Below are 13,092 nucleotides of genomic sequence, written 5' to 3' on the forward strand. Positions count from 1 at the left end.
CTGAAGAAATAGCTCTGGACTCAGAGTGCAGGGATAAAAGAAAGAAACCCAGACTTTTTCCCCCTCTTCCCTGAGAAAAAGTAATTTACGTAAATTTATCCACGACCAGCACACGGCAATAGCTCACAACTTTGTTAATGGAAACCTGGTGATCCATAACACTTGTGTGGGAGACATTTGCTTGGGGGTAATACAATATTAATGTTAATATCAATGATCGATCAGAGGATTTGCAAGAAAGGCATAAAGTATTTAATTATAATTACATTGGGAATGGCTTTGTAATGGCTACGACATTTGAATAAGGTCACATCTAGCCCTCACCCCTGTTATGTTGTTCTATATTAAATGCCATTCACTTTAGGAGCTGGAAACCTTTCTGGAGTTGTCAGAATATAATATACTGGGTAAATTGAAATATGTCCCTTCATTTTTTGAAATATGATTGATATCCTTTGCAAAACAAATGTTAACACCTATTTGTACACAAATTTGTTTGATTATATGTTCGGGAAACTCAAGTATGACAGTCTCTCCTAGCAGGCACTTTACTGTGAGCAAAGGACATGGCTATTTGTGAATATTAATTCATCTTACTGAAAATGGTTTCGGATCTCTGCTGTAAATCCACTTGGGTGTATTTCTGCCTTTCCTAATATATTAATCCTACATTGCTTAGTAGCCATAACTGTATCTCCACTGGTCTCAGCAGCCCACTGGCTACGGTGATGCTTAGGAGGAACTTTTGCTGTCATTGGGGTGCCTTTTGCTAACAGCACTAACCAAGAACACATAGTAACAACCATAACTGCACATTTCACAGCAGAAAATATGTATTTCAAGTACAGTGCAGGATGTGTACTAGAACTATCAGCCCAACAGCAGCATTGCCATGTTTAAAACAATCAGGAAAATCATCTGGGTATAAAGCACGAATATACAGCTGTAGGCAGGGTCCTAGAGGGGCACACGTACCAACCCACACGTGAGGGCATGCACACACTGGAGCACTAAATGAGAACATGCTCTTCCCACACCTATTTACTACTGAGGATAAATACTAAAGGAGCAAATTCTCGTCCCTTCTTCAAATGAGAATCCATCTGTCCCGTCACCCTGGAGGTTTTCTTCTTTTTCTAACATCAGTGTAAACAGCAGATCAATCAGGTCTAATGAGACAAATTTTGCTTTCAGATAATCGCCCAGAATAACCATTGATTCAGAGAGAACTGAAAGCTCCCATTTGAAGGCGGAATTTAGTCTCAAGAAATCATCCCTTCAAAGTTTGGAAGACATGCAGTGATGTAACTGATATGATTTTCCATTTTCTCTTTTCTGAAGAAGAAGCAAAGACTTTTTGCATGCTGTGCAAATGCCTGAAGATAACAAGTTTTACAGTTTTCCAAAAAATGAGCTTTTATTACCAATCAGTGTGAAATACCACTGATGGTAAATTTTAAGTATATGGCAGGAGTTTCAGCATCATGACAACATACATCATGCATTTTTACAACATATAAGTGCAGTGATATTGCTCCCTTTCTCAATAACAATATATAAGAATATATAGTATAAATGTACAGTATATATTAGACACAATGTAAAATAACTTAGTGAAATGTCAAAGCTTCTGCATAAAAATTCAAGTCATGCCTGAGCATATCTCTAGCACAATTTTGCTGAATCTTATCTTATATACCTTCATTTATCTTTAGTTCATGTTGCAAAGATAATTTTTCTCTCTGTATTTAATTGCTTAAAACCATCAGAATCTTTGTCTTTTTTTTTCTTTTATCTGCAGGAGGTGAAGACTATAGTAGCCAAGTTAAAGCCAAGATTTTGTGGAGCCTTTACTAAAGCTGTCATTAGGTTCTGGGAAGCAGTTCATTGGGAACAAGTTGTATAAAAGCAAGTTCCTAAATGCTCATTACAGTTCATCATTGTCCATCAGGTTCTGTTCCAATATCTCCCACTGCATGTAAAGGGTAATGAAACAGCTTTCTTAGAAATGGAGCTCATGAGCTAACATTGATATCTGGAAATTATAAATCTCACCAGCTTTGTTGAAATCATATCAAGCACCACTTTGGTAATTGCTTGCAAGAAGGATCAATAAAAATCTATTTAATAGGAATATTCAACTTGTCTCAAAGCAGGTAGGTGGAATTTTAGCTTTGCTCAACACTGGATACAGCTTCATGCAAAGCTGGGTCTCCCTTCACGCTTGCTAACTGAAATATGGTCAAGGACTTTTCTGCAGCAGCTCAGGAAGATTTCTGGTAGTACAAGGGGACAGAGGGGCTTTTTTTTTTTAACCAAGGCATTAAGAGGCTCTATGCCTCTGTCACATTACCTGTCAAAGTCTACCAGAATTCAGCAGACTTGCAATTAGCTCTCTTGGAATTATTTTGAATACAACTCCACTTCAACAATTTAAACAATTCTGCCCTGAACGGAAACAAAAATACATTTTAAACACTTATTAATAACTACATTTTCTAATGAATTATGAATTAAATCTGCAAAACAGTTTGAAATATGATGTCAAAAGAAAAAATACGGGAAGACAGAGGGATTTTCAGTGATTCCTTTTAAGAAAACAAATTACCACCCCCCCGCATTCCCAGTCAGTGTAAGTCGACAGAATTATGCGATTTTAGATCAGCTTAAGTTCTGACCTATATACTTCAGTGGAGTTAATCCTAATTTCCACCACTGAGAGTGGGATCAAATTCACTTTGTCTTTAATAAAGCAACGGGTGATAAGCAAGTCTCTTCTCTGTCGGATTCTGCTCGAGAAAGGAAATTCTTTGTCGTGTTAAATGATGTCCAAGACAGTTTAGAAAATAAAGCTGGAATTTCATAAATTTCAATGTAGTGAAAACCAGTATTGGTAACTGTTATTTATGCTTTAATCTTAGCAAAGTTCTTTGGGTACAGACAGAGCATCAGCTGGTGAGTCAGTAACCCTTTGTGAGTACTGCTCGGGAGGAAACCGAGGAGGCAGGCGGCTCATTTTCAGTGACACGAGGCTGCTGAACAAACTGCGACTCGGACTTTGTTACCACGAATAAATAACGTCACATTGTCCAGAACTGGAGATTAATATGCTGAGCCTCCAGTAGATGATATTTATTTTCTTGCATGTTATATTGAGATCTCAGGACAGGCAAAGGGTCAGGGGCTGAAAGGATGTAATCGATGCTAAACTTAATTTCAGAATCCGATTTTGCTAAGGAGGAATTGTTTAGGCTCTGCCTGTTGGTCATGCTGTTTGGAGCAAACCCACAAGGCTCCAGAAGTTTTGGGCCCGATTCAATTCTTTCATGTTTACTTTCAGAAGAGGAAATGTTGTTCAAAGCAGAGTCCGTAGAAGAGATATTGGGGGATGAAGGACTTTTCACTCTGTTTGGTCTCTGCTCCTTATGTTCCCTTTTCATGTTCCTCCTCCTCCGTCTTCGCCTGTAATTCCCATTTTCAAAGAGATCCAGCATGGATTCACATCCTGTTGCAAAGCTCCAATAGTTTCCTTTCCCCTTCTCATTCCCTTCTGTTCTGGGAACCTGTATTTATTTAAAGGCAGTTCAGTATTTGTATGTGTTACAGATGCTGCTGCTTAGCATCTGCATTCATTTACATTCAAGAACGGTGTAAACACATATGACAAGATTTTAAGCCTATTCTCTGTCATTATACAAGTAAGATGTAAACTCCATCCTCCTCAATTTGTTATCTTTTAGCACACATCAGACAAGGATATACTCCTTATCTCAGGAACTGACAACTCAGAGAGATTTTAAGTGATTTGCAGCTCAGCTGTTTGTTTTCCTCCTTTCTTAAGCATGAGATTATTGCTGCATGTATTTTTTAGCCATGCACAGAGTGTATGTAAATACACAGTTACTGATCTTACCTTTACAAAACAACTGTTAAGTGATAAGTTATGTCGGATGGAGTTCTGCCAGGCTCTTTGATTTGATCTGTAGTAAGGAAATTTCTTCATTATAAAGTCATAAATGCCAGAGAGGGTGACTTTATTTGAAGGACTTTGCTGGATGGCCATTGCAATTAAGGCAATGTAGCTGAAAAAAGGAAAACTTGCTGTTACACCATTGCCCTACTCACAGAGTCAGTTTTTAGGACCACATGGATACATGTGCGCCTATATCTTCCTTCCAAAAGTTCTCCCAGTGGATCTGCACCCTGACCTCAGATGTCCCAGGGAGAAGCCCTGAGCATGGTCACTGCCTGTCCTCCACAAGACCCCAGGTGACACAGAGGTGTTACTGCCAGGCACTTGAATCCCAACAGGCTGTCTGCACTCAGTGCAAGGGGCTCAGATACAGAAGGACTGCAGAAAGATCACACACCTCTCAAGCTCCATCTGAAAAGTTTCCCTGAGGAGGAAGGCTGCAGGGAGACAGACCAGGCTCAGAGATACTGTCACTGGAGACCTTCCCTGCTTGTAGAAAGGACCTTGGATGTCCCCGTGAACATCTATACTGCGCCTCTTCCCACCAAATTGGGATTACTGCAACTGATTCACCCGTTGGCACGTTGCACATTAATTCCCCTTCTCCCAGGGGTCCTGGAGGTTGGAGATAGTCTGAGATCTGGAGGCTCAAGGGCATGTCAGAGTTGCTGTGAGCCCTCACGGGAGGAAACAAATCATGAACACCTCGAATGTGGAGAGGGGGGAAATCTGCCCGCTGTGGTGCCTGCACCAGGAGCAGACCCACTGCACACACCTGAGGAGAGGTCCCACGATCCCCTGAGAGCTGTGATCCCACCATCCCAGAGCTCAGAAACCTCCCCAGAGATAGGAGGACTTGGAAAAACTTCATCTTACCTGTACGCCGGTCTGGTGAATTTTTTCTCTTCGTCAGAACTACAGGTAGGATAATCATCCCCATCATAATTAAAGCAGTTATAGGGGTACTGCGTGTTGTCAAACATCGTCCTGCTCCTTGCTCAGCTCCTGTGGAGTGAGAGAGATGGAGTGATGTTTCTCAGAGCTTGGACTCCCTCCTCCCTTCTTCCCTCCCCTCTGTCTGTCTCGTTCCCTCTCTCCCCCCTCCTCACACTCCCTCTCCTCTGTGCACACACACACTCACCCTGCGATGGGGTGGGGATTGTTTTTTGCAATTCTCGCGTCCCAGACAACACGTCTGTTAGGATATTATTATTTTTTTTTTTTTTTGGGGGGGGGGGGTTGTTATTGCTGTTCTTGCTGTCGCCTCCAAGGGGGTGGCACAGCCGGGTGGCACAGCCGGACGGCTGGCGGCTGATGGAGCCGGTGAATTGGGGGTGAACCTTTGAACCGGGGAGTGCAGCGCCGGTAGCTCCGCTCAGCTCGCTGGGTGGTCCAGGCTGGAGAGGGGCCAGCGCTCCCACCCCCCCTCCCCCGCCACATCCACAACGTGACAAAAGCAAACAGCATGATGTTAATAAATCATGCTTCAAGGTCTCTACTTGGAAATTAAACTTTGAGAACAGAGTGCAGCTCCCCCTCAGCGCCCGAGTCCTCCCCCTCCGTATTTTTCTCTCCCCAGCAAAGCAGGGTGGCTTTTTTATTTATTTATTTTTAGAAAACCCGACGTACAATAAACAGACGTTCCAGGCAGTAATGCATGCTTGTCCTGATCTGCAATCTATAATACAGTATAATAGACATAAATTATATTTCCATGACTAAAGAAAAATCTGTATGTTCAAAGAAAGTAGAACAGAGGGATATGAGGGACTACTGTCAAGCAGGAAAGTAAAAGGAAAATAGCTGTAGGCAGGAGAGCTGCCTGTGTGGGCTTTGATCTGAAGGATGAATTAGACTAATAGCCCTGTGTGTTGGCATCCAATACTGTAACAATTTAATAGTTTTTCAATGCTTTGGAGTGTTTTCCAACAAGTGATGCAAACCAAAGGCATCACGCACCATTTCAGGGGGGACTTAAAAGGTGTGTGCCACATGATAATTAAATTATTTGAAGACAGCTCTGTCCCAGGAACTAGCCCCAGGAGGAAATGGGTATTGGAAAAGAAAAAGCAAATTGGTGTGCAGAGTGTGTCCCTGGATGGAAATATAAAAGTGGAACCACTAGCATTGCAACTTTTGTTTTCTATAGCATCTTTCATACAAAGTATGTCCCCTTTTGGAGTTAAAGGATACAATTAAGGGACAGTTCATCTGAGTGACAAAGAGTGCTTTCAAATTATGCTTAGGTTGCTCCTAGAGTTCTGACAAAGGTGGGCATAAGAAGGCTTTTCCTGTGGAATAGAACAAGACATTATAGGAGGGATAGAGGGAAATACATGGCAGGAAAAAAACCCATATACAAGAGGTGTTTTCTTGGGAACATGAAGCCAGAGCAGATACTCAAAACGAAAATTATCTCCACTCTAAAATACATCAATAGGCATATGCATGAAGCACCCACTGCAGAGGAGGTGTTAATTCAAAGGGTCAGCTACTGTTGCCCAAGGCATTAGCAGGGCTTTAATACTGAGTAAGATAGAGCAGATTCAGTGGTGGAGAATGAAATATATAATGTCTGATCTTAATTCATGCTTTGTCCAGCTGGACTAGAAGGTTTAAAGTAAAGAAGAAGCTGGGTCACAGACTTGGGAAGATTTTCCCTCACTAAAAACCATGATCCTTGAGACAAAAGTAAATGTCCCCTTTGATTTTTAGCAGCGGTTTTCTCTTTGGAGGTGTTTTACCTCACTGAAATTCCAGTAACTCAAACTAAAGGCTAAAAAAGTCTTTCTTCTGATTTATAACAATTTCCAAAAGTAGAACTGGGTTGTTGACTCTGATTTTACCCAATCTCTTAGCACCCTTTTTACAGTTTTTCATATTTTATTTATGACAATTGCCTTGCTAAGGAAGTCAGACAATACACTTTGACCAAAATCTCCACATATTTACTGACAGTATTTAATAGGTAAGTTTTCTGTAATGGGAGTTAAAGCAAACAACTGCAGTGTCATATATTTAGTTACGTTATTTACCTCCATTCCTGTGTTTTGTTGCAGTGTAATGCACTTGCCCATGTCTAACACATCTACAATGTGCATTACAGCTGTTGGTGGGACCTACTCTCTGTGCAATAGCTCATGGCCACTGTATTGCTCACCCATTTCCGTGGAAAATACACTTAGATTAAATTTCCATCTCAGTAGTTGGTTTGTGAGACTAAATTGAGCAAAAGGAGGAAGGTCATAACAACCAGTGTCAGTGTCCTTGAGCAGCACTTCAGGAGTGAGTGGGACCATGGGTGGGTGGTACGGGGACAGCTTGGCAAGACATATAGGAAACTCCTGCCATTGCCTTTTGTGCAACACATCACCTGTGGATATATATTATTACTTCCTGAGAGCCAGCAGTGAGCTGGAGGTTTTAGTTTCTGGCTCTGTAAATATCACTACATTCACCTGCAGCAAATTCATATAGACCCTAAGAAGAAAGCAGACCATTTCTGAGTCCTACAAGATCAGAAACAAGTTATATATGATCTCTCATAAACTTGCTTCTGAAATCCAGATATGCAAAACTGGCAGAATGTTTCTCAAGGTAATTTTTAAGGCCTGCATGCTGATATTTTATCCCCAAGTGAATGTTTATGGTCCAATTATAATCCTTGAAAACAATTTTCACCAAGGAATGCTAACATGCTCTTGTATGTACCATGGTGGAGTGAGCAGGTGCCATGCTTATGGTGGCAGAACATGTTGTACAATAGTTTTTCCCCAGCATCTGTGCAGCCATTACAGTTTAACTGGAGTAACTATAACTCATCCCTGTCATTATCATAAAAGCATAATTTTGCCAGGCTAGTGTTTTCTTATGTTGTATATTTTCAGAACACAAAGTTGTAAACCATTTGCTTTGTGATAGTAAATAGGCAATAAAAGTGCCGGGAAAGATTTGACTAATTTTTAAAACATTGATATTAAAAAGTTATTTGTAATTTGTGTAATTATGACAAAGATTATGAAAGTTGTACATGAAATTCAGACCAGTCATAAATCCAGACAGGGCTGAATTACTGCTCATTATGGGATAACAGAATAACAGTAGGCACCTCAGTGTTTAGGACTAAATGCTGACATTCCAGTCTTCTTATGGGTGTAGACTGGCATCTCCCAGCAGCACGAATCCTCCTGCTCTCTCTCAGATTTGGAAGCCAGAGCTAGTTGCAGTTTAGTACTTTATCCCAAACCTTTTAAGTTTATCATAAAATCATAGAATTTCGGAGCTTGAAAGGGATTTTTTAAAGATCATTTAGTTCCAACCCCCCTGCCACGGCCAGGGATACCTTCCACTTGACAAGGTTGCTCAAAGCCCCATCCAGTCTGGCTTTGAACACTTCCAGGGATGGAGCATCCACAATTTCTCTGGGCAACCTGTTCAGTATCTTACCACCCTCACAGTAAAGAATTTCTTTCTTATATTCAATCTAAATCTACTCTTTTCTGGTTTATCAGTGGAAACAAGCAGCCTTCAGCAGGCTTTGAATCCCTCAAAAGCAGTCTACACCACCACTAAACTGCTTTCTTTTTAGTACAAGATCTGTAGCTCTGACAAACAAAGAAAAGGATGGAGAAATGCAGGTGGTGGTATTTATTCTCCTACTTACTTTGATATAGGATAAGAAGGAGAATTCCCCAAACTTCTTTGAGCAATTGGCTGCAATGGCACTGGATACCATTTTAAGAGACCTTATGTTATTCAATTTGGTGACCCCATTTCTGGGAAGGTGATGGGGCTTGCCACCCTGTGCACCTGCATTTCACCCTAAATTTCTCTCTGCTTCACCCACATTCATCAACTGAATTGCTTTCCCTTCTGCATCTCTTTTGTGTTCATATGTAGAACTTCATGGAAATAAAATTTGCACCACAATTTGTGGTTTTCTGCTGGAGTTCAGTGAGAATTGTTTATATTTCCTAGCTAGGGGGTTATTTGGAGAGGCATTCCTCATCTGCATGCCTTGTAGCTGCAGCAGTGTAAAACTCATGCATAAAACACAGCACGGGTTTCTACTGAAACAGGAACCTGGATAAGAAACCTTCAATAACAATTCATCACATTAGAAGTGGTAAATAAGTGAGCAACTATATAAACTGGCTCAGACATATTATCCCTGCCCTAGCTAGATATGGAGATTCACAAGACATATGTGAAAATCCATTACTGGAGATTCTGAGTGTGGTTTTGGTAGTGAAAAATAGGAAAAGAAGGCTCAAAGCCCCGTCCAACCTGGCCTTGGACGCTTCCAGGGATGGGGCAGCCACAGCTTCTCTGGGCAATCTCTGCCAGTGTCTCACCACTCTCACAGGGAAGAATTTCTTCCTAATATGTAGTCTGTCTTTTATATTAGTGGGATTTTTCCTCCCCCAGCTGTGAAAGCCTCCAGGATCCTGATCCATGAGGCTTTTGGAGTCAAGTAGAAGAGCCGGAGGGTTTGATGTGAGGATAAATCGAGAGATGATGCCTATTCTTTGCCACATAGTGCACCTCTTGGATTGGCACAACAGTCATGCCTTAAGCAGTCTACACTTGTTCACCAAAACCAGACATGATCCTGGCACAGCTGCTGCACCTTGTCCATCTTTGGGCATTTCTCATTTCAGGTCTGTTCAAAATCAGTTGGCAATAGGCCTCACTTCATACATTGTTTGAATTCTGCACCAGACACAGCTAATAACTCGGGCCAGGAAACTTGTTCCAGATGTTAATTAACTCCCTCTGCATTAACTGAAATCACACAATTAAGGCCTGATTATTTATAAAACCATTTTTGTCAAGAGAATTAGGAGAATTAGAAACATCCTGGCTCACACTTTCACACAAATGTCCATGTGCTATTAAACTGTGGAAACTGGCACGAGTTGTCCCACACATTTATTTTCAGCCATCATAATTATTCCAGAGGAGAAAGGGCAACTGTCAGCCAGGCGTGGAGGAGCAACGCTGAAGCAAAGGAGCTAATTCCCAGCCCAGCAAAGGTCTGCTGTTGTGGTGCCATCAACCCTCAGAGATGCCTATCAACTATCCCACAGGCAGTTTGTCTCTCCTACTGCCATCACACTAAATGATGAGCAGCCTCCTGTTGCCCAGTCACAAATTGCAATATTTAGTAGCTACTCAGTGGCTGGAGGGCCTGACCACTGTCTGTGGTGCTTTGTTGGCTCTCTACCACGCATTCATTGGTTTAAGGGATTTTTACGGGGTCACACAAGCACTTGACAGATCCCACAACACAGCAAATTTGAGCTAATTCAAACCTGCCTCTCCCATCTGCCTTGCACACAGCTCAGTCAGCAAATCTGGGACTTTTTGCTATCTGATGTGGACAAAATGGACAAATACGAGGCAAACAAATGCAAGGAGCACAAGCTTTGCCCAAACTGACTGAACACATGTGGTCCTGTAAACACAAGGGAAACCCTCCTCATGGTGATGCAACTTCCCAGCTTCTGGATGGATGGGGAGGTGCGTTCTGAGCAGCTGGAGCACATGCACAGCTTGTCTTTGTTGCCTGTGTCTCCAACCACCAGAGATGGTCACTGAGAACGGTCCAGGGACTGTCTGAATCAAGGCTGAATGGTTTGTTTGAATCAAGAATCCCCTGACTGCCTTGGCCAAGCCTGAGAGGTTCAGTGGTGTGTGTTGAGCCAGGACCCCCAGCTGTAGGGCACGGGCAGGGTGAGCAGTGGGTGGTAACTTACTGCCACTTTCTGTACCCTGTTGCCACTTTTAGAATTACAAATCCTGCACCTCAGGGAACAAGAGGGATAGGGAGAAGCAGCACTCTTATGTTTTGTTGATTTTATTTTCACTTGAAAGTAGTTATTCATTCCAGTTCCCTTACTCATAGTCCTCACCCACGCAGAAGTTTTCTGAGAGCTGCATGAACAATCCCAAAACAATGCAGATCAAACTGGCAGGGCAAAAGCAACTGGAAACTGGCCCCTAAGTGAATGCTGTTACTTCTTTAGAGGAAGGGGATGGTAGACAGGAACCATCTCCATCTAGAACTGAGCTGCAAGATTACCTATCCCCAGGTTCTCTCTCTACCACTTTCTCTTCAGGCATAATCCCTTCTAATTTCTCAATAAGGTGCAACCTATGGCTGCACAAACCTCCTAGGGTAGTCCAGTTTTCCATAAATACCCATCTTTAAAATAACATCACACTTTGTAATGCGTTTCCCAACTCTTAATTACCAAGTGATAATAATATTTCCCCATTACCGGTAAGATTTCTTTTTTTGCATAACCCACCAGTTCTGATTTGATGTATTTCTCCAGGTAAGTAAATTCAATTGGCTTTTCTTCCTTCTGAAGGGAAAAAAGAAAAAGGCCAAAAAAACCCATACATGTTTTGATGATACCAGTTGAACTACTCAACTTCCTTCAAGGACAAACACTTGGTGGTTAACGTGTCAGGGACATCTGATTACATTTTTCTCAGTGCCAGACACAGGCCACTTTCTCTTCCTCTGAATTAGAATAATCATTACACAGTTCATCATTTATCACCCTTCAAGTATTTGGTTATCTATCGCATGAAAGCAACTCAGCTAACATTGTATTCTGAGGTTCCTGCTGATAGCTCCTTAAAGAGGGGTAAGCTCCCTTCTTGCTTTTTCCATCCTTTTCATCTTATGAGAGGCTTTCTGATGCACACAGCAGAGTCTAAAAGGAAATAAGCTTTGATCTCTGCCACCTGAAGTGTATTTTCACCATTAGTAGTTTCAGGTGAAAATATTTGTAGTGTAATGCTTCATTGCTGCTGTCTTTTAGCAAGGTTGGGAGATTTGCTGTGTGTCTATTTGTGAAGTCATAGTTTATGTTTGAACTGGGTAAGTGTGATAAAAGAACTCTATATAAATATAAACCAGGGTTTTTATGCTTCTTTTCATTAAATTTTGACCTTAGATTACTTTTCTCCATCAGCATTTCAGTTTGAAATGTCTTTGGGATTTAAGAGTGTCTGAAGCCAATCTGTAGTGCTAAAAGTTTCTCATTTTCCTAATGCTCAGTGTCCTTTAGACAGCTGAATTTAAAAAAATGGGACCTTTAAGAAACCAAGTATTTTAATGGAAGCTCAACTTCTTTCCATTCATTTGGTGTATGGTGCTTTTAGGAATGTACAGGTAAGTTCTCAGTAAACCACACATCTTGATTAAGAGTTGAAGATTTCCTTATTTGAGAGTCAAATCCTGTGTATTTTCTGACTAACCCATTTCTGCAGCGGCTTGTTAGGCTGTGGGTAAGGAAAAGGGATGGTTATTCACAGGCACATCCCTCTGTTAATGAGTATTTGTGGGAGTAGTTTATTTTTCTTTAGTATCTTCCTTATTTCCCAAGTTGTTCATCGATTCCTGTGAATAATTCTCAGGACTTCCAAAGTTAGAAGTTATGGTCCTAATTCTTGAGCTCTGGATTAGAACACTCTTAAGGAAATAATAGAAGATGACTTTTATACCCATTTAGCTGCTGGTGTGAATTTCCAGGCAAACAGCAATTTATGAAACTTCAAGGATTCAGGGACTCTGTATTTGGCTGTGTGATCAAAAGCTAAAAAACAGGATCTGGGAAATCACAAGGTAGCCAAGTCAGCACTTTTATCATGTGAAAGATATTCCTAAATCCAACAGCTTCTGTGGTGAGTAGTCCAATGTTTCAGAGCTGCAACCCAGCCGTGTGGTGAAATCAGTATTGTGTGAGGTATTTTGCAGTGTGAAGCTTCACAAGCATCAGAGCTGCTTTGTGCCCCTTTTGCTGCCCACGGCACAGTCTGCAGCCACAGCTCCAAGGGCACCCAAGTAGCCCAATGTTGTACTTGTAAAATAGAGCCACGAGCAAAGGCTCTAATTGAGACAAAATTGACACCACGGCAGCTGCTGGGGGTGAACAGGAGCAGATCAGGAGGAGTTGTGTGGGTGGTGACAAAGGTAGTGACAAGACCCAGGAAACAACAGGGAATGTGTCTATATTTAATTGCAGATCCTGCTGTTAATGATAGTCTGAAGCAGGAACTTCAGCGTTACCATTTGAAGGCTGGTCCTAACGGGGTGATCAGTG

General features: G+C 41.6%; 1 protein-coding gene across 1 annotated transcript; it reads right to left on the reverse strand.

Annotated features, from left to right (window-relative positions):
* Nucleotides 1–815: 815 nt before the first annotated feature.
* FOXL3 (forkhead box L3) lies at nucleotides 816–4,971 on the reverse strand. Its single transcript, XM_027726181.2, has 3 exons — nucleotides 4,850–4,971; nucleotides 3,914–4,082; nucleotides 816–3,563 (listed from the first exon to the last, which is right to left on the reverse strand). Exons 1-3 carry the CDS (start codon nucleotides 4,954–4,956, stop codon nucleotides 3,081–3,083), a joined length of 759 nt encoding a protein of 252 aa, XP_027581982.1. The 5' UTR covers nucleotides 4,957–4,971; the 3' UTR covers nucleotides 816–3,080.
* Nucleotides 4,972–13,092: the final 8,121 nt, after the last annotated feature.

This window comes from Pipra filicauda, unplaced genomic scaffold (assembly GCF_003945595.2).
Source record: "Pipra filicauda isolate LSUMZ 115617 unplaced genomic scaffold, ASM394559v2 scaffold129_size2064235_pilon, whole genome shotgun sequence".
Taxonomy (NCBI): domain Eukaryota; kingdom Metazoa; phylum Chordata; class Aves; order Passeriformes; family Pipridae; genus Pipra; species Pipra filicauda.

Coding starts and splice junctions, on each gene's coding strand:
- FOXL3 (XM_027726181.2), bottom strand. CDS start 4,956: ATGTTTGACAACACGCAGTACCCCTATAACTGCTTTAATTATGATGGG. Junction 4,083..4,849: donor TTCACCAGACCGGCGTACAG/GTAAGATGAAGT, acceptor TCCTTTTTTCAG/CTACATTGCCTTAATTGCAA. Junction 3,564..3,913: donor TTAACAGTTGTTTTGTAAAG/GTAAGATCAGTA, acceptor AAATAAATACAG/GTTCCCAGAACAGAAGGGAA.